Below are 20,978 nucleotides of genomic sequence, written 5' to 3'. Positions count from 1 at the left end.
GCGTTCTTTAAGGGACCCGGGTAGCGTACATTACCTTCGACTTGCAGTTCCAAACACAAACCGTTGTAACTCTTAAAATTCTCATTGCGTTTCAGTGAATATTTTACTACACAATATGTCTTGAGCAACATTGGTGTAAATTTTTATTCTAGGTTGTCACATTCATAATATAAAAAAGAATTAGTTAATAAATGTTAATTTTTTAAGTATAAAAATAGTCCTTTTTAGGTACTACTTTCTTAAAAAGTGTAAATGCTATTTTTATGAAAATTTACGTATGATTTGTATGGTACATTCTTGAAAGAAGTGGAAAGAATTATGTCTTTAGCACAAATAGTTCATCTGACATTTTTTGTTTGATAAAGAAATTATTTGAAAAGTTTGTGTTTTTCTTTCACAGAACATAAAGTGATACCTAAAGCAGGAACTTTAAAAATGTAAAAGTTTGGGCAAATGTACTGTGGATTGTCCAAAATAATTGTGCCAACTCTGTGTTGCAACTCTGTTTTTGAGAAAAGGTTCCTAAATTACCAAAAATTTAGTTTATAGTATTTCTTATTTAAATAAATATTTTTATTGGTTTTCTTACCTCGGAATATTCCAGTTCCATAACCATTTTAATTTGCACTCTTATGTTCTTGCCTTCTGTGAAGTATTTCCTTCACTCTTGCCTCCTTTGAAGAAGCCTCTGCAGCTTGATCTGCCTAGAGGACATGCAGTTAATCAGTATGGCAAAGAGCTTAAGTAGTATTCATTCCTGACTTAAAGTTCATAGAAAACTTTCATCATGCACATGACACCACTATTGAAGCCCAAAGCTGCATCGTACACTCCAGTCTGCATAATTCTAGTTCATTAAACAGTTTTGGCGGATGCTCCCATATCCAATTGTTGAAGCTTTTGTTCAGATTTTTGGTTCGGCTGATGACAATTCTTAAGCAAATTGTCATCACCCAGTTACTCATACACAGGTTTTATTGTCAGAATGACAGCATAAGGAAGTAAGAGCTCATGCTTGTATACTTAACCAGCAACAGCAGCCCATTGAAAGCCACACATATATTCACTTCCTTTAGGGCAGAGCATATGTTGAGGTTTTACATCTGTTGAAGCTTTGTGCAACAACGTGGCCCATACTACATATTCCATAGCTTTTAGATGATTTGCATTATTTCTAATGGAATTATCATAATATATTTGCAAAAGAGCTATTTCTTTGTCAGTAAGTTGGCTTTCACCAGAGGTATTTGACTCATTAAACTTACAATCACCATCTGTGAGGTATTGTCAATAAGACACATTCTTGTAAATTTCTACAGCACCATGGACCTCAGTATCTCCTCTAGACACAACATGGCTTTTGTTACATAATGATTAAGCACTTCATTACTACACCCTCAACAATAATTTGTTAGAACCTCTACATCAATTACTTCACTGGTATCTAATGATGTGGCAGCAACAACACGGGGTGGGAGATGTGACCACGTTTCTGCCAGGTCCCATTAACAGCTATGCAAATGTCTTTCACTCCATTTGTTGAAGCAGCTTCTTGTGCAGCAATTCTTCTGTTACCTTCACTTAATTCTTTCACGTTCCTTAAAGTATTTGGAAAACTTGGATAATGGTGACGGCTTTCGGTACCATCTTCTTAATACTGGAAATCAATTTGACAACATTTAGAAACAGTCTTCATATTGCTTCTGGCACCCTGTGAAAGTGTTACACAGGTCATGTGAAGTTTATTTGGAAATGCCACCTTTAAAGTTGCACCAGCCTTTCATGTATGATGATGCGTCTGAAGTAATATATTGTTGTATTGAATTTCTCCGGACCACAGCAACAGTAATGAATTGGTAAGTAACTATGATTTTGACTTGTTAACTTATTCCAGACACACTGTTATAAGCAGGAATACTTGCATTGATTCACCTTCTGAGGGATTTAATGGTCCGACATTGACATGGCCAATAAAACAAACTGTTGAATCAGTTGACTCATTGATGGAAATCCAATTTTTTCTTTTTTTTTCTTTCTTTCACTATATCTTTAATGAGACATTACTTCATTGTAACATTCACTTAAGTAACATTTCTACAAACTAGACTCACTGTGCACAAATTCTTCAGTATACTTCTTCAAAAACAGTTTTAATGTAGTATTCTGTAGCTTCCACAAAGGAATAAAAGCTTTATATAAGTGGTATGTGAATTACGGTTTTCAACTCATATGTTGCTATTGCCATTAGAAGCAAAGAAATCTTCTTCCCAGTTGTCTTGGTTAAATGCATTTTTGTTTGGTTTTTCTGAGAGGTTGATAAATGAAATACTTCTTTCCATAATTAGACTGCTTATGTAATTTGCACAAAAGTATTTTACTGTCGGTTAGAAAATACTTCAGCTCTACATCTACATGGATACTTTGCAAATCACATTTAACTGCAAGGCAGATGGTTCATCAAACCACCTTCACAATTATCTATTATTCCAATTTTGTATAGCGCGCGTGAAGAACAAACACCTATATCTTTCCGTAAGAGCTCTGATTTCGCTTATTTTATCGTGGTAATCGTTTCTCCCTATGTAGGTCGGTGCCAACAAAACATTTTCGCATTCTGAGGAGAAAGTTGGTGATTGGAGTGTTCAGCCCAAATTCTGTATCATTTCTGCGACCTCTCCCATATTTCATGATGATGCAAAACATGCTGCCCTTCTTTGAACTTTTTCGATGTACTCCATCAGTCCTATCTGGTAAGGATCCCACACCGTGCAGCGGTATTCTAAAAAGAGGACTGACAAGCATAGTGTAGGCAGTCCCCTTAGTAGATCTGTTTCATTTTCTAAGTGTCCTGCCAATAAAACGCAGTCGTTGGTTAGCCTTCCCCACATTATTTTCTGTGTGTTCCTTCCAATTTAAGTTATTCATAATTGTAATACCTAGGTACTTAGTTGAATTTATGGCTTTTAGATTAGACTGAGTTATCGTGTAACCAACGTTTAATGAATTCCTTTTAGCAATTATGTGGATGACCTCACACTTTTCGTTATTTAGGGTCAACTGCCAATTTTTGCACCATTCAGATATCTTTTCTAAATCATTTTGCAATTTGTTTTGATCTTCTGATGACTTTTAGTCGATAAATGACAGCGTCATCTGTGAACAACCTAAGACGGCTGCTCATGTCTCCTGAATCGTTTATATAGGTAAGGAACAGCAAAGGGCCTATGACACTACCTAGGGGAACGCCAGAAATCGCTTCCATTTTACTCAATGACTTTCCGTCAATTACTATGAACTGTGTGACCTCTCTGACAGGAAATCATGAATCCAGTCACATAACTGAGACAATATTCCATAAGCATGCAATTTCACTACAAGCTGTTTGTGTGGTACAGTGTCAAAAGCCTTCCGGAAATCCAGAAATACGGAAATACGGAATTGATCTGAAATCCCTTGTCAATGGCACTCAACACTTCATGTGAGTAAAGAGCTAGTTGTGTTTCATAGGAATGATGTTTTCTAAACCCAAGTTGACTGTGTGTCAGTAGACAGTTTTCTTCGAGGTAATTCATAATGTTTGAACACAATATATGTTCCAAAATCCTGCTGCATATCGACATTAATGAAATGGGCCTGTAGTTCAGTGGATTACTCCTACTACCTTTCTTGAATATTGGCGTGACCTGTGCAATTTTCCAGTCTTTGGGTACAGATCTTTCGTTGAGCGAATGGGTGTGTATGAGTGTTAAGTATGGAGTGGAAAGGCTACATGTGGCAATTGTGGAGGCTCAGCTCACGAGTCAGGGACTACTTCTACACTTCCTCTGAAATGTCCAAACTGCTCTGGGGACCACCCAGTGTGGAGCAAAAAGTGTAGGGTTTACAACAAAGAAAGGAAAATTAAAGAGTTGAAAGTAGAGAGACGCACACCCTATGGTGAAGCTAAGCTTTCAAAGCCATGCAACCACCGGTGTTTGCTACTTCTTCTGCATCAGCCCTTAAGACACCAATCACTAATTGTGATACCTCCACACAAACTCGGGCCATGGATTCGAGTACGAGCACATGCTCTTGTCGATGTACCTGTGGGGAAACGCTCCACTTGCAACTGATCTCATTTGGAAGCCGTCAGCAGTAGGCTTACCACCTAAGCCATACACCATTCCCCAACATCAGAAGACACCTAAGCTATCCCCGCAACCCAGGCAACTGCCTCCTCCTGCAAGTACAGAAAAAGTCCTTCGAAAAGTAGTTCAAAGTCCAAGAAAGTGGTTGTTAAACCTTCAGATCGACGAGCTCTCTCACTTTCTGATGGATACTATGCTCTTGTGGATATGGACTTCCAATCGGAGGAGCCAGAGAGCACAGAACGTTCCCCCTGACCTCCCTGGTAAATCACTGCCTCAGAGGGAGAAAGGAAAGAACAACCATTACTAACCAATGGCTTCCACAGGGACTTCCGTGTTGCAGTGGAATTTGAATGGATATCGCTCACATTTGTAAGAATTGCAGCTGCTGGTCCAGGATAAACCTTTCTGCATCTGCTTACAAGAAACGCATCTCAAAGTCACAGACACACCTGTGTTACGGGGCTATCGCATATACAGGAAGGACAATACTACTGGAGACAGTGCTAAAGGTGGAGTTACTATTTTCCTTGATGACACTCCTCTCCTGTCCCTCTTACCACAATCATGCAAGCAATTGCTGTGAAAGTTCTCGCACCCTTTACTATCACAGTGTGTTCTTTGTACCTGCCCCCCAATGACGCTTTGGATGCAGACACACTGGCAGACTTCGTCCGGGCACTCCCACACCCATTCCTTGTTGTGGGGGACTTCAATGCCCACAATGTGCTTTGGGGCTTGGCTACTACTTGCTACCAGGGTCGGGTAACTGAATAACTCGTTCATTCTGAGAATATCTGCCTTCTGAATGCGGGTCAGATGACTGACTTTTCCTCAGCAACAGGATTTTTTCAGCTATTGGCCTTGGTTTTTGTTCCCCAACTATTGCAGACTCAGTTCAGTGGGAAGTGGCTCCAGATTCACATTCTAATTACCACTTCCCAGTGTGGATCCGTCTGCCGACTAAGACAGTGGCCTACAGGAGACCACACAGGTGGATGATGCACAGGGCAAATTGGTTACAGTACAGTTGACAGGCTATTTTTGAACAAAAGGATTGTGCACAGGAGGCGGTGGCCCATATTACTCATGAGATCCAAAGGGTTGCAGCAGAGTCCATCCCCAGGTCTAGTAACCACCTCAGACGATGGCCTTGCACCTTGGTGGAATGGCAATTGTTGATTGCCAATCAGGGCCAGATGGACAGCTGTGCAGAACTTCAAACGCTGTCAAACGGGTCTTGGTGGACACTCCAGAAGACATGGCTCATGTTTTAGCTTAACATTTCTTTACTGTTACGTCATCCAGACAAGCTCCTATTGTTCAGGTATTCCATCGGACTATAGGGATGATGAAGCTCAATTTCTTCTCGTGTAATGAGTAAGTCCACAACCTTCCATTTTCCATGTGGGAACTGGAATGAGCTCTGTCTGCAACCTGAGACACTGATCCAGGACCAAATGAGATCCATTATGCCATGCTTAGTCATCTGTGCCCTGAAGTGAAGTGAAAGGTCAGCTCCTCTCTTGTTTCAATCAGATCTGGTTTGATGGACAGTACCCTACGACTTGGAAGGAGGCAATATTAATTCCATTCTGGAAATGGAGCAAGGGCCGTAGTGCCCATAATAGTTATTGGAGTGTCGACCTTACCAGTTGTATGGGTAATACTCTTGAATGCCTGGTGAACCGCCACCTCGTCTGGCTTCTAGAGTCCTGAGGTCACCTGAGTTGCTCCCAGTGTGTTTTCAGGTGCTGCTGTTCCACTCTTGACAACTTAATTCTACTGGAGACGGTGATACAGGAGTTTTTCTTATGCCGAAACATTCTACTGGAGACGGTGATACAAGAGTTTTTCTTATGCCGAAACCATTTAGTCTGTGTTTTTTGATCTCGGAAAAGTGTGCGACACTACTTGGAGGTACAACATACCTCACCAACTTCATGAATGGGATGTACATGGAAGCCTGCCACTTCTGATCCAATCCTTTCTTGAGGACCAGCATTTTCGTTATCGCATTTACAATGCCATGTCTGATTGCTATGTTCAGGAGAATGGTGTGCCCCAGGGCAGTGTCCTCAGTGCCACATTGTTTTCCATAGATATTAGTGGCATTTCTTCCATAGCCAGGAGCCCTGTCCAATGTTCTTTGTTTGTGGATGACTTTGCAATCTTCTTCTCTTCCTCTGATCTTACAACGATGACATCGACGATGACGATGAGGCAGCTACAGCTGACCATTAGGAGACTGGAAACCTGTGTCCAGACAACTGGATTTCGGTTCTCAACTGAGAAGACTGTGTGTCAATTTTAACCATGGTCGTCGGAGTTTTAACCAACCAGTGCTTACAATGGGGGATGTATTTTACAGTTTTCAAGACACTGTGTGCTTTTTGGGTTTATTATTTGACTCGAATTTAACTTGGCTCCCATGCACCTACGAACAAAGGCCTCCCAGTCATTGAACATTTTGAAATGCCTTGGCAGAAAAACATGGGAAGCTGACAGGTCTCGTCTCGTGCAGTTTTATAGCGCATTTGTTTGATCACGCTTAGATTATGGCAGCATGATCTATGGATCGGCCCGTCCTTCCTACCTCTGGATGTTAGATGCTGTCCACCATGAGGGCATTTGGACATTGACTGGAGCCTTTTAGACCAGCCCAGTTCAGAGTCTGTGTGCAGAGGCTGGTGAACCACCACTCTGGATTCGGCGACATATCCTTTTGGCTCGACAGACACTGAAAATCTTGGTGTCACCTCAGTCGTTGGCATTTAGTTCAGTGATCCAACCCACCTTCATACGACTGTTAAAGAATTGGCCCCAAGCAACCAAGCCATGTGGTATACATGCTACAGACTGTCTCAAGGATCTGGATCTCTTGGGCATGAAAATACACACCCAGGGATGGAACACACTGCTGCCTTGGTGTCTTCAGAGGTCCAAAGTGGTTTTAAGCTTGACACAGTACAAGAAAAGTTGTACTCCAGATTTGGTTTTTATAACTTTGTTTTTGTCTATTTTAAGTACATATTATAGTTTCACCATTACTTACACAGATGGATCCCAGCAGGAGAATGCTCTCAGTTGTTTTGCTGTTTTCCTTAATAGGGTTTTTAAAGTGTGTCTTCCACAACAATTTACAAATTATGATGCGGAGTTACATGGCATTCTGATAGCACTGGAGAGGGTTCAGGGACATAACTGTAAGAGTTTTCTTGTCTGTTGTGACACTCTTAGTGCACTGCAAGTACTTCACCAAATGTATCTGGTAGGCCTGCTGATTCACCTCATTCATGACTCCTTACAGTGGCTCCAACACTGTGGCAAGGTGGTGATCTTTAGCTGAGTACCTGGCTACTTTGGGATACAGGGTAATGACATGGCTGACAAATTTGCCAAGGAAGTATGTTGGAATAGTGCTGTCCATCAATGTCCCATCCCGTTGCACGCCGTTACCTTCATTTTCTGACAGGTGCATCATGCATCAGTGGGAGACTGAATAGTTGCAGGTGACAGACAACAAACTGCGGTCACTCAAATCGGCCTAAAAGGCTTGGCAGACTTAGTCAGCCTCGCCTCTCGGAGGAGGTTTTGCTTACCAGACTGCACATTGTGCATAGCCCTTTCACACATGGCTTCCTCCTCCAGCAGGAGGATCCACCGTTCTGTGAAGTTTGTGGCATGCCAATTTCAGTTCCACATATTGTGGCTACGTGTGTTCTGTATGCTGTATACCTCGGTCTTGCTGGAGATCTGCCCACCATTCTCACAGATACCGATACCAGTGTTAAAAGAGTGGTGAAATGTTTGTGAACTGCCAGGCCTCATCCCTAAATTGGTGGGGAAGTGCGGCAGACTTTAATACGTTATAAACTGCTGTGCATGTGGGGACAGCCTTCGTCCCCATCCATGAGATTTGCATGTTGACTTTTTGTCAGGGTGCTGATGACCATGATGTTGAGCACCCCTCAACCCAAATCATCTCATCTCATTTACTGCGTGTACGATTGTCAGTCTGTACGGTTTCAAATGCAAACGGTTTCTCAACACACACCAAACAGTTGTATGTGGGATTTGCAGTTCGTGAGATGCATGCCGGATCAATTTCATAGGGCTGTTGACAAAATATTATCTCACTTGCTCAATGACATTGTCAAATGTGCTTGGACGACCTGATGATTTCCCATGTCTTACTGAGCACCCTATTTCTACAAAACACTTAGGCTACTCATAAATTGTAGGCCTACTAGGAGGATCCTTAGCGTTCTTGGTACAGAAATTACGCTTAACTGTTGTTGCCGATTTGGATTCTTCAAACCAAAACACAGAAGTAGCACGCTTGGGTCCAGTGAAGGCAGCCATTTTTAATGCAACTGCCACTAGCGCTCCTAATGGTGCGATTCCGCACTAGCAACCTACGCGAGACAAAACTTGATGTATTTCCCTACGAATTGACACTACAGTTGCCTCTGTAGGTACTAAAAATTAATGTATATGAATTTTCAAAGTGTACAGTCCTTTCTGAAACACTCAGTATATATCCATCATGATATCAGAACTGTCCTTACACAGCTGCAGTTTTGTTTTAAAGCTTCCTGTTGTATTCTAAGGCATGTTTCAGCCTTTTTAATGAATTTTTTTCAGTACTTTGCAGTATCGTTTATAGTGAAATTCTGGCAGTCAGTTATGCCTCCAATTTGCTCTGTGGTACTCAAAAGGTATCAACTGCTCAAACTGATTATGGTTGCAAGCAGGAAAGCAGTACAAAAAATCAAAGTGGTGGTTTGCAGTTCTGTTAAATATTTTCATTGTCATTATCTGCTGGAAGATAAGATTTGTTTTTTATTTGTTGTAAAAGAACCATGTGTTGGAATCTTACCAAAAACCAGTCTATTATGTTAGTTCATAACATAGTTCTTCAGTATGAAGGGATAAAAAATTCTTTTCAGAAACATAGATTTAAACACTTCATGGTTTCGCTGAGGTTGTCTTGTTCTTTAAATAAAACATTTATTTATTTTTGGCCTATTTTGAGCACTTGGTCATTAACATGCCCTGTACATATGCTCATGCGTAAAAAAAATAGCAGGTTCTCCATACAGGCCTAAATAAAAAGGTAACTCCACAAGTCGTGTCCAAATGCCTTATCAACCCAATTGACCACAGATAACTTTGTGATGATGTACAGGAAAACAGGTTTGAGTTTTGTATTCCATTTGACAATAGAAATGAGTAGAGAAAGCTTTTTAAAGTTTCACAGTGCTGTTTATTGTCACTTGAGTTGGCAATGGTATTGATCGTAGTGTGAAATTTTTAAATTTGACTGTATCTACAATGTACTATCAGCATACATTTTTTTAGATTAGATTAGATTTACTTTCATTCCAATTGATCCGTAGTGAGGTGGTCCTCCAGGATGTGGAACATGTCAGAAAAACAACAATACATGACAAATATTTAAACTAAAACAAATAAGCTAATGTACCATTCCACAGGTCCCAAGTGGAATGATCGTCATTTTTTAATTAACACTAAGAGTCATTTTACAAATACTATTGCACTGAATTTAAAATAAAAAAGTTTTTTATTTATTTATAAGGTAAGAAACATGTAATACAACTACTGTAATACTTATTTACAATTAACACATTACTGCACTGAAATGGTGCAGAAGTTAGATTATACTTACACACACACACACACACACACACACACACACACACACACACACACACACACACACAAATTTTCAGTGAACACATTACTGCACTGAAATTGTGCAGAAGATATGTTGTACTTATATACAAATCAGTTGGTTTTCCTCAGAAATTCATCAATGGAGTAGAAGGAGTTGGCCACCAATAAATCCTTTAGGCTTCTCTTAAACTGAATTTCATTTGATTATATATATGGTAATGACTGTGTGGTTGCCTTGTCAGCATTGGACAGTTCGATTTTATTCTAATGTTGTACAGCATCAGCAGAACTATGACATTTTTTAACCGGTTTCATGGCTGTGGACCCAAGGAGGAGAGAATTTTTTGAAACAAATAAAAGCACACACAGCAAACACATTAAAACTACCCACTTATGTCATATTAAATTACAGTAGTTGTTAAGCTGTAGTGCAACTAAACTACACAATTTTTAAGACTTCTTTTCAATTGCACATAAGTTGTTATTGTGCATGGGAAAAAGTCGTAAAACTGACAGGATGACAACTCTTGTTCTATTATGACCTTGCAAACTGTTGCTTTTGTTGTCATTTCTGTCAGCCCCAGTAACGTTAGTGGGAATAAGAAATCTTCCATAATTTGGAGAATCAGGCAATACAGAAAAGACAGAGCAAATATAAACTGAGACACAGTAACTAAGGACAGGCAACACAGTTACGGATGGAAGTAAGCCTCTAGATGATATAAATAGGGCAAGGAAATTTCTGGTAGAAGGATAATTTTGTGATGAGAATATTCTATTGTGCATACTTCCAGAACTTACCTTACCATATTTGTAAAACTTCTCCTTCTGTAAATGTTGATCATTCCACCTTCATGGGTGTGGGCAAGATGAGTTTTCTTGACTTCTTGGTGTGATTTTAGTTTTCCATGTGATGAACATGAAGATTATTTATTGTTTGTAATGTTCTTGCACAACTCACATATGCTAAACATTCTGGAATCCAGTCCACTAATAGTTACTTTATCTCGGTGGTTCCCATCCTGGGGGTGATTAGCCCCTGAGGGGTAAAAACAAAAGGATTCAACTATGTTTAAATCACAAAACTACATTTGTAATGTATGAAACATTGATGCGGGGGTTACTGCTTGCAAATTGTCTGCATGAACATAATCTTCCTCATGTAAACCACTGACTACACCCATACGACACATATGTCACACATGCTTAAATATCTCATGAAAATGCTGTCTCGAAGTTCTTAGTAGTTCCTGCAGTAGATCAGAAATTGCTTTGTTATTCACTTTGCAACAATAAACTAACTAGTTGACAGCACAACAGCAACTATGTAATGGCTTCCCTACTGCTGTAGGGCCTACAATGTATTATTATTATTATTATTATACAAATTTGGCCGTTAAAGACCGTGAAAACAGTTATTTCTTGCGCTTCTGGGAAGTCTTCTTTCTCTCAATCCACGCTTCTTTCATTCTTGCACTGAAGGCGGTTTTTCTCTCTTCAGACCATTTAGTTCCACAAGTCTTCTTAATTTTCACACCGAAACCCGTGAATGAATTCAGTTTTTTTTTTCTAAAAAGGTTTCTGTTAAATATTGTTTCCTGATCTATGTCCATTTCTTTTAGATCTCTTTCTGTGTTGATAAACCATAAATTTTTATTTTTTAGATTTGCGATGTACGAAAATATTTGTTTTGTAAGCCTATTCGGGTTCATCCTCATGATGTGAGCATAAAAGGAGCATCTTCTTTTTCTAATTTCGTCTGTAATTTTGCTGCATTTCGTATACACTTCTTTGTTGCTTTTTAGTCTGTGTACAGGCTTGTCTTGATCATCTGTTATTTTCCTGTGTCCAAGAATTGTCCTCACAATTCTTCTTTCACGATTTTCTATCTGTTCTGCGTATGTAAAATTTGCCAGTGTTTCTGATGCATATAGTATCTGCAGTCTAATGACAGTCTGGTAGTGTCTGAGTTTAATGTTTTTGGATACACATTTCTTTGAATACGTTTGTCTGCAGTAGTGAGTTGCTGTCTGTAGTTTTTGTATTCTAGCCCTGCAGGCTGGATGACCTTTTGCCACAGGCTGAATTAGTTCACCAAGATATTTAAAATGTTTAGATACCTGTATTTTCCCGTATTTTGTAGTTATTTTCTTTGGTGGATTTTTGATATTTGTAATGATTTCTGTCTTTTCAAATGAAATTTGCAAGCCTGCTTTTTCAGCAGTTTCTTTAAGTAATTCTATTTGTTTTATTGCGTCTTTTTGTGTGTAAGCTAAACAGGCGAGATCGTCAGCGAAGGCAAAACAGTTGGTTTCAATGGCTTTGTAGCACTTCCCTCCAATTTGGACTTTCTCAACTCCATGTTTTTGCGTGAGTTTTCTCCATTCTGCTATGACTTTATCCAGAACACAGTTGAAGAGTACCGGGGACAGCGCATCTCCTTGTCTGACGCCAGTTTTGACCTCGAAATGCCGTGAAATTTCTCCTTGGAATTTTACTTTTGATGTTGTATTTGTTAATGTTTCTTTGATTATGGTGATTGTTGTTTCATCTATTTCATATTCTCGAAGTGTTTTGATGAGTGTGTCCCTATCGATTGAGTCGTAAGCTTTTTTGAAATCAATGAATGTTATGAAATATTTCTTGCTCCTTGTAGATAAATAGTTCATTGTTGTTTTGAGGTTAAAAATTTGTTCGGCGCAGGATCTTCCTGGTCTGAAGCCAGCTTGATAATCTCCAAGTTTTCCCTCTGTAATTGGTGATACACGATTGAGCAGGGCTTTTGATAGAATTTTGTATGGGACTGGGAGAAGCGATATTCCACGATAGTTGTTAACATCCCTTTTGTCACCTTTTTTAAACAAAGGGTGAATTAGGGCAGTTTTCCAGTGACTTAGGATTTTCTTGGTTTCCCATACTTGTTCAAGTTCTTTGTGTAGTGCTTCTACTGATGTTTCTCCCCCAAGCTTGAGCATTTCTGCTGTAATTGTGTCTTCTCCACATGCTTTCCTGTTTTTGAGATTTTTGTGATTTCCTCTCGTGTCGGAGGTGTAGAATGTGTTGGTAATGTTTCTGGTTGCGTAAAACTGAGAGTCTGGATGGGTGTTTGGCAGTTTAGGAGTGTCTCAAAATATTCAGCCAGGATTTCACAGTTTTCAGTATTGTTGGTGGCGAGAGTCTTATTATTTCTCATAAGGTTTAGGCAAGGGGACTGGTATCCTCGGAGTTTCTGGTTGAATGTTTTGTACCAAGCTGCCGTGTTGCATTTCTTGAAATTCTCTTCGATTGAGTCCAGTTGTTTTTCATATTGTCTCTTGGTGTTGCGAATAGTTTTCGAGGCATTCTTTCTGGCTTGCTTAAATTCATCAAAGTTGTTTTCAGTTTTATGTGAGTTCCACTTTTTCCAGGCTTTAAGTCTTTCATGCAGAACTTCATTACAGTTGCTGTCCCACCACGGGTGTCTCGGTTTGCTCTTTTTTGGAAAGGTTGTTTCTGTTGCCTCAATCAGGTTGTTCTGAAATTCTTGGAGGTTTTGTGAAGGGGAGAATGTATTTAGTTTTTTCTGAAAATCCTTGAGGTTAGAGTTGGACTTAAGGTTGTAATTTCTCAGGGTCGTAAGATCAAAATTTATTTTATTTCTGTTTTTATATTCACCGTTTCTGCTTTTCTGTTTGTTTTGTGGGATCAGTGTAGGTTTTATTTTCGTGAGATAGTGATCGGAGTCGAGGTTTAGAGATTTTCGGACACGTGTGTTCAATATTTCTCTTTCACATTTGGAGGAGATGGCAACGTGATCTATTTGAAATTCTCCGATACTCTTTATCGGAGATACCCAGGTTTTTTGTTTTCTGGGAAGATGTTTAAAACGTGTTGACATTAGCTTGAGTTTAAACTGCTTACAGAGCATAATTAAACTTTCTCCATTTTTGTTGGTTCATTTGTGTGTGGGAAAGTTGCCGACAATATCGCGGAATTTCTTTTCTTTTCCAATCTGAGCGTTAAAATCTCGTAGAAGTAATTTTGCATTGTTTTCTGGGATTTCTGATATATGATCCTTAAGGTTTTCCCAGAATTCATCTGTTTCTTCCCTATTTTTAGCATTATTTTTGTCATTTGTGGGAGCGTGAACATTGATTAATGTGTGTTTTTTATTTGCACATCGAAAAGTGAGGAAAGATGTTCTCGATGATGTTGACCAAAAATGTTCGACAGAGTTCAGAATTTTTGTGTTTACAGCAAAAGCTGTGCCAAGCTGAGGGCATTTCTTCATTACAATTTTTCCAGGTTTTCCTTTAAATATTCTGAATTTGTTTGATTCAAATGTGTTTTCATCAGTGAAGCGAGTTTCTTGTAGTGCCACAATTTGTATGTCTTCCGTGTGTAACTGGTCTGTAAGGTGCTTAAGTTTTCCCACTTTGAGAAGGGAGTTTATGTTGAGAGTTGCTATGTTGAAGATTTTTCTGGGTTTAATCTTGTTGGATTTGCATGGTGTTGCAGACTCCCCAGAATCCATGGGTCTGCTTGCGTCGTTGCCGACGGTGGATTGGCCACCTGGGGTAGTTTCGTTATTGAAAGACATTTCCATCATGCGTTAAGATTGTAACTGTTGAAATTCTTCAAAGTTGGGGAGATTACTTGCGTAACCTACCAGGAATATGACTAACGTTGTTAGCGTTAGAAGGTTTCTTGAAACAGCTGCCTCTAACATGAGGAACAGACGCTGCCCACAAGCCGCCCAATCTGGGTACAGACGCTTGCAGTTATAGAGTTTTGGTTCCTCCGCTCTCTCAGCCGTTGGGAGTTAAAAATTCCTCATCCGCCTATGAGACCGTTGACTGGTTTTCACCCGTAACCCTAGGCAGGGGCCCTCACAGGGTGCTACCATCCGGAGCCAGATGGACCCAGGTTTTTTTTACGAGGTTGTTACTCCTCCCCCTCCTCCTCCCTCATCACTTGTAAGATGAGGATCTGGGCTTGGGACCGGCAATGGCGGTTATTATTATTATTTCCTTCACTTTCTCAGACGTTAAGTCCGGTTAAAAATAGAGTGACACGGACCTTGATCAAGCGTCACTTCCTTTTAACTGTACGGTATGTGTTATATTGCATTTAGGAACTTTCGGGTAATTGAACATGTATCAATAATTACGGATTTCTGTAGTTGTGTATATATGTTTGGCTGTAGCTGTATTGCATTGATGTACTGGTGGATATTGTGTGGTATGACTCCTGTAGTTGATAGTATAATTGGTATGATGTCAACTTTATCCTGATGCCACATGTCTTTGACTTCCTCAGCCAGTTGGATGTATTTTTCAATTTTTTCTCCTGTTTTCTTTTGTATATTTGTTGTGTTGGGTATGGATATTTCGATGAGTTGTGTTAATTTCTTCTTTTTATTGGTGAGTATGATGTCAGGTTTGTTATGTGGCGTTGTTTTATCTGTTATAATGGTTCTGTTCCAGTATAATTTGTATTCATCATTCTCCAGTACATTTTGTGGTGTATACTTGTATGTAGGAATGTGTTGTTTTAAAAGTTTATGTTGTAAGGCAAGCTGTTGATGTATTACTTTTGCGACATTGTTATGTCTTCTGGGGTATTCTGTATTTGCTAGTATTGTACATCCGCTTGTGATGTGATCTACTGTTTCTATTTGTTGTTTACAAAGTCTGCATTTATCCGTTGTGGTATTGGGATATTTAATAATATGCTTGCTGTAATACCTGGTGTTTATTGTTTGATCCTGTATTGCAATCATGAATCCTTCTGTCTCACTGTATATATTGCCTTTTCTTAGCCATGTGTTGGATGCGTCTTGATCGATGTGTGGCTGTGTTAGATGATATTGGTGGCTGTGTTAGATGATATTGGTGGCTGTGTTAGATGATACTGGTGGCTGTGTTAGATGATACTGGTGGCTGTGTTAGATGATACTGGTGGCTGTGTTAGATGATACTGGTGGCTGTGTTAGATGATACTGGTGGCTGTGTTAGATGATACTGGTGGCTGTGTTAGATGATACTGGTGGCTGTGTTAGATGATACTGGTGGCTGTGTTAGATGATACTGGTGGCTGTGTTAGATGATACTGGTGGCTGTGTTAGATGATACTGGTGGCTGTGTTAGATGATACTGGTGGCTGTGTTAGATGATACTGGTGGCTGTGTTAGATGATACTGGTGGCTGTGTTAGATGATACTGGTGGCTGTGTTAGATGATACTGGTGGCTGTGTTAGATGATACTGGTGGCTGTGTTAGATGATACTGGTGGCTGTGTTAGATGATACTGGTGGCTGTGTTTGATGATACGGGTGCTTGCCATGAAGTGTTTTCTTTTTCCAATTTACTTTCTTCGTATCTGTTGATGTTATGTGATCTAAAGGGTTGTAGAAGTGGTTATGAAATTGCAGTGGTGTAGCTGATGTATTTATATGAGTAATTGCCTTGTGTATTTTGCTAGTTTCTGCTCGTTCTATAAAGAATTTTCTTAAATTGTCTACCTGTCCATAATGTAGGGTTTTTATGTCGATAAATCCCCTTCCTCCTTCCTTTCTGCTTAATGTGAATCTTTCTGTTGCTGAATGTATGTGATGTATTCTATATTTGTGGCATTGTGATAGTGCAAGTGTATTGAGTGCTTCTAGGTCTGTGTTACTCCATTTCACTACTCCAAATGAGTAGGTCAATATTGGTATGGCATAAGTATTTATAGCTTTTGTCTTGTTTCTTGCTGTCAATTCTGTTTTCAGTATTTTTGTTAGTCTTTGTCTATATTTTTCTTTTAGTTCTTCTTTAATATTTGTATTATCTATTCCTATTTTTTGTCTGTATCCTAGATATTTATAGGCATCCGTTTTTTCCATCGCTTCTATGCAGTCGCTGTGGTTATCCAATATGTAATCTTCTTGTTTAGTGTAAATATCTAGGATACAGACAAAAAATAGGAATAGATAATACAAATATTAAAGAAGAACTAAAAGAAAAATATAGACAAAGACTAACAAAAATGTTGTTGTTGTTGTTGTTGTTGTTGTTGTTGTTGTCGTTGTCGACATAATCATAGTTATTATTGGCAGTGGCCAGACACAAAGCATTATTCCTAAGTAAAGTGTGCACATTTTAATTTGGTAGATTTTAAATGGAGGTGGGTGAAGCAAGTGTCTCTAGGTAGAGGACTGGTGTAGAGGAAGCATGTTTTCTAATCAGTATTCACCTGTGTCAATAGTGCACTTCCTTTGGTGAGAAGGATTTTTTGGTAACACTTGCAGTGCACTGAGACTTGCTCTATCTTTTTACAAAAAAAGTTGTTCGAAATAAGCCGTACCTATAGTCTCACTGAATTATTACTTTGTGGGTTTTAACAAGCATCTAAAAAAATTAAATATTATTTATCATCCATCATTTTAAAACAGAGTTCAAATAAATTATCTTTCATTCCAAGTGTATTTAATAACCTTTGCGATGTGGGGAGAGGCAGGGGGTACTATCTAATATCTGATTGCACTCGGGGGTAACAGTCTTGGAAAGATTGGGAATGACTGATTTTATCTACTATTTCTTTAAGCTCCTGCCTTTTTGTGAGTGCTCAGTTCCACAGAGCTGTGGCTGTAGAAAAAGTTACCAAGTTTTTCCCGATCTGCTGAAACACCAGTGGAAATATTGAGCAGCCAATGCTACTTCAACAAAGTATCTCAACTATTGCTCTACTGCCACATGTGAGATTTCGAATGTCTGTCTGTGACAAACATTGAGGGAAGAAAGAAGATAAGTGGTTGGAATTGGGATACAATAAAGAACAGTAGTGCCATAAAAATGAATTTTGAGACAAGCATATAATGGATCATGTTTTAAGTAAGGACAATTTTTTACAAAAGTAACCAAACATTTTATTTTCGGACTACATTTATTTCACAAATTTGTTTATTTTTTATACATTGTTGCCATGTTTGTCAAACAGAACTTAGTTTTGAAATCAGTCTTAAAAGTAGTATTCCACCTGCTTCGACAGCCATGAGTTCACAGTGGTTTTCACTTAATCGTTGAAGCACGTCCTGCCAACATGGCATTTTGGCTGCCCAAAAAGGTGGAAATTGCTTGGAGAAAGGTCAGAGCTGTACGGTGGATGATCCAAAACTTCCTGTGAGAAATATTCAGTCAGTTTCAGAGTCTGGACAGAAGTGTGATGCCTTGCTTAAGCAAAATACCATGCCTGTCCCAGAACACAGTTGCCATGATCTGGTGCTGTGGCAGCATGTGTTCAGGTTTGGGCTTGATTGGAGAGGTTGAGTGCTATCATTCCATTAAATCTTGCTGGGATTCAGGGGTGAAATTGGATACCTATGTTTGATGACCTTGGACAATGCGGCTTAACATGTCACCCCTCAGACAATATGAGTCAAAAAGGTGAGGGAATTGTCCAGTATCTGTAGTTTCTGGTCTTCTGTGAGGTATTTGGGTACCCTACGATAGTACAATTTCTGAAGTTCAGCGTTTCAGACACAGTTTTGTGCAGTACAGACGTAGACACTTCAGGATAATCCATTAGAAAGTAGTTACTGTGCTCTTCTGCCCTTCTGAATTTTTGTGTAAGTTGCAGTCACTAAATCTTCCGAGGCCACAGATGGTTCACCTGAGTGTTCATCACGAACGCCGGCCGGAGTGGCCGTGCGGTTCTAGGCGCTGCAGTCTGGAACTGAGCGACTACTACGGTTGCAGGTTCGAATCCTGCCTCAGGCATGGATGTGTGTGACGTCCTTAGGTTATTATTTTATTTTTACCATTAGAAATACATTTATTTTATTGTCGAAAGAAACCCAAAACCATGTTCTGAAATAGTGTTTCACTTATCCATTAGACAGTGCCAAAAGTTCCTCCAAAAAAATCATAACACCACACACAAATGACACACCAACAAATGTAAATCCACCTGATCGAGGTTTAAACCTTTGAAACGTGTAGTGGAGATAAGCAAACATTGATTGCTAACAGTAAACTTGTTGTTTCATTTAATGTCAATAACAGTCAAGGTAAAGCCTGGCCTACGATGTTTGCATCTAAAACCACTTTTGAACTCTCACCCATTTTTGCTCCCTGCCTTTGCTCATTGCATTAACACCATACACCTCACAAAACTGTCAATGAATGGGTGCAGCCAATGTGTTTCATCCACTCAAAAAAAAGTATCGCATACCATGTCTCGCACACGTTGGGAAATTAAATAATCTTGAACATATTAAAAATACAGTGTTCAGCATGCAGGGTAGCTACACAGTTGCAACTGATGTCTGCTTGTTTGCAAACCATGCTGGAAAGTGGCGCTTATGGTTCTTTAGCATTCTTGCTAACTGTGGAATTACAAAAAATACTCTTAATTAAAAAAAAAAAAAAAACATCCCTTGCACATCCAGATGATGAATCTTGTTACAAGCGTGCACACATAGGAAGTAAAGTGCATGTCACTGGTGGAATGTATGCAGTGAAAGGATGCTTAGATATAGGTAATGCGGTCCCTGTTACAATCTGCATAGATCCAATCCATGACATATCTGTTTACACTGTTTACTTTTATAAAAGAGAAACACATAGCCAACTAAGAATAAATTAGTCATCAAAAAAATAGTCCTCAGTATTTTTTATATATATGGAGTCTAAGGAGTCTTCACGGGTTGTCATCAGAGTAGCGTCATTGTTTTGTAGCAACGTTTCGATGGAATGTGTCTCCATCTTCAGGCAAAGATGATGGAGATGCATTCCATCAAAACGTTGCTACGAGATGACGACGCTGCTCAGCTGACAACCGATGAAGACTTCATATATGAAATTCGCCGAGAAAGCCTGGACTCACATATAGTCCTCAGTATTGCTATGTAGTGTGTTTGACAATGTTACTTCACAAATTTCCCAAGAAATTCATGACCAGATTTTGTTGTTCTGTTTGTAAAGCTGAAAACTTTGCATTTCAAGCCAAAAGAAGGTTGTGTGTAATTGTTTTGTAGCTCTAAGGCTGACAGCAAAATTCTGTCTAGGAAACCATAGATTAATATTAAAATTTGAATTGTTTGTCGTGTTTTAAAACAGAATTTCTATGTTTGATCCTGAAATTGTAACATATGTAAGGTTTGTAGTTACTAATGAAGTTTCTGCATTTTGTATAATTGAATGACATTGTTGTGTGTTTGGTAGCCTTGAAATTGTGCCGTGTTTCATCTGCTATTTTTCATAATTTATTCAGTGGCTGCTGTGCAGTGGAGGCAAAAATTTTGAAAGCTTTTAACTACAGTATCAGCACTGTTTGTGCAGTATAGTCACTATTCATTGCATAGTGTTAGTAACATTCATTGTGATGTGCTTACGTTAATGGAACTGCTCTTTACATTTACTCAAACTACTTTTTGTAGAATTTGTATTTACATTTTGTAGTTGTCACTCAAAAGTTGTCATCTCTCTTCAGTGTTCTTACAGTACAATTTGTCATTGTTGGTGGTGTTACGTGGCTTTCTTTTCCCAGCTGTACACTTTGTTGCACCACGAAGTATGGCAAAGGGAGATGGAGGGAGAGGTGGTGGTGGTGTCGGTTGCGGAATCCACCTCACGCGAGAAGATTACTATACCTCTCCACCTTTCCATCAACTCAAGAATTACACCGAATGTGGAATTTATACTGTTGAGAAATTAACCATTGGCAGAAATGGATTTGGAAGCATCACATTTGACAGCCCAATCAATATAAAGGACTTGAACTTCGATGACATAGGTTTGTAGCTCTGAATTATTGCAGATGTAAAGTAATACAAATTTGTGTGTGCATTATTCATTTACTACATGCAGAATAATTGTTGCTTTCATATTTTTAGTGGGGGTGACTCTGATCCTGCAGAAGTATGCATGGGCTTCTGAAAATTCTGCATTGTCACACAGTTTTAGTTGTCCATGTATATTGTGTACTGAAAATACACACATGTTGGCTCCTTTCTTGAAATCCAAAATCATTTTGAACTAGAAGTAATAAATTCATGCATTTCTCATCCCACATCACTAACCTAACCTAACCCTCTGTCATGTGCCTCCTCATTCTGTGGTAATGAAGAGAAACAATGATTTACATTTAGCATATTTTGCCGCAAGAACTTGTTGAGAGAGAGTATTTTAT

The 20,978-nt window shown here is 39.1% G+C and overlaps 1 protein-coding gene across 2 annotated transcripts in view; it reads left to right on the top strand.

Annotated features, from left to right (window-relative positions):
- The window catches only part of LOC126469857 (nuclear pore complex protein Nup98-Nup96-like), a 232,716-nt gene that overhangs the window by 53,338 nt on the left and 158,400 nt on the right, over window positions 1-20,978 (top strand). For both annotated transcript variants that reach the window (XM_050097163.1, XM_050097164.1), the window contains one exon: window positions 20,337-20,582. In XM_050097163.1, the coding sequence (XP_049953120.1) occupies window positions 20,363-20,582 (220 nt within the window). In that variant the 5' untranslated portion in view covers window positions 20,337-20,362. The remainder of the gene's footprint in view (window positions 1-20,336; window positions 20,583-20,978) is intronic.

The sequence above is a fragment of the Schistocerca serialis genome, chromosome 3 (genome assembly GCF_023864345.2).
Source record: "Schistocerca serialis cubense isolate TAMUIC-IGC-003099 chromosome 3, iqSchSeri2.2, whole genome shotgun sequence".
Lineage (NCBI taxonomy): Eukaryota > Metazoa > Arthropoda > Insecta > Orthoptera > Acrididae > Schistocerca > Schistocerca serialis.
Note: the sequence above shows the minus strand (reverse complement) of the source record. Positions and strands in the feature narration are given on the sequence as shown.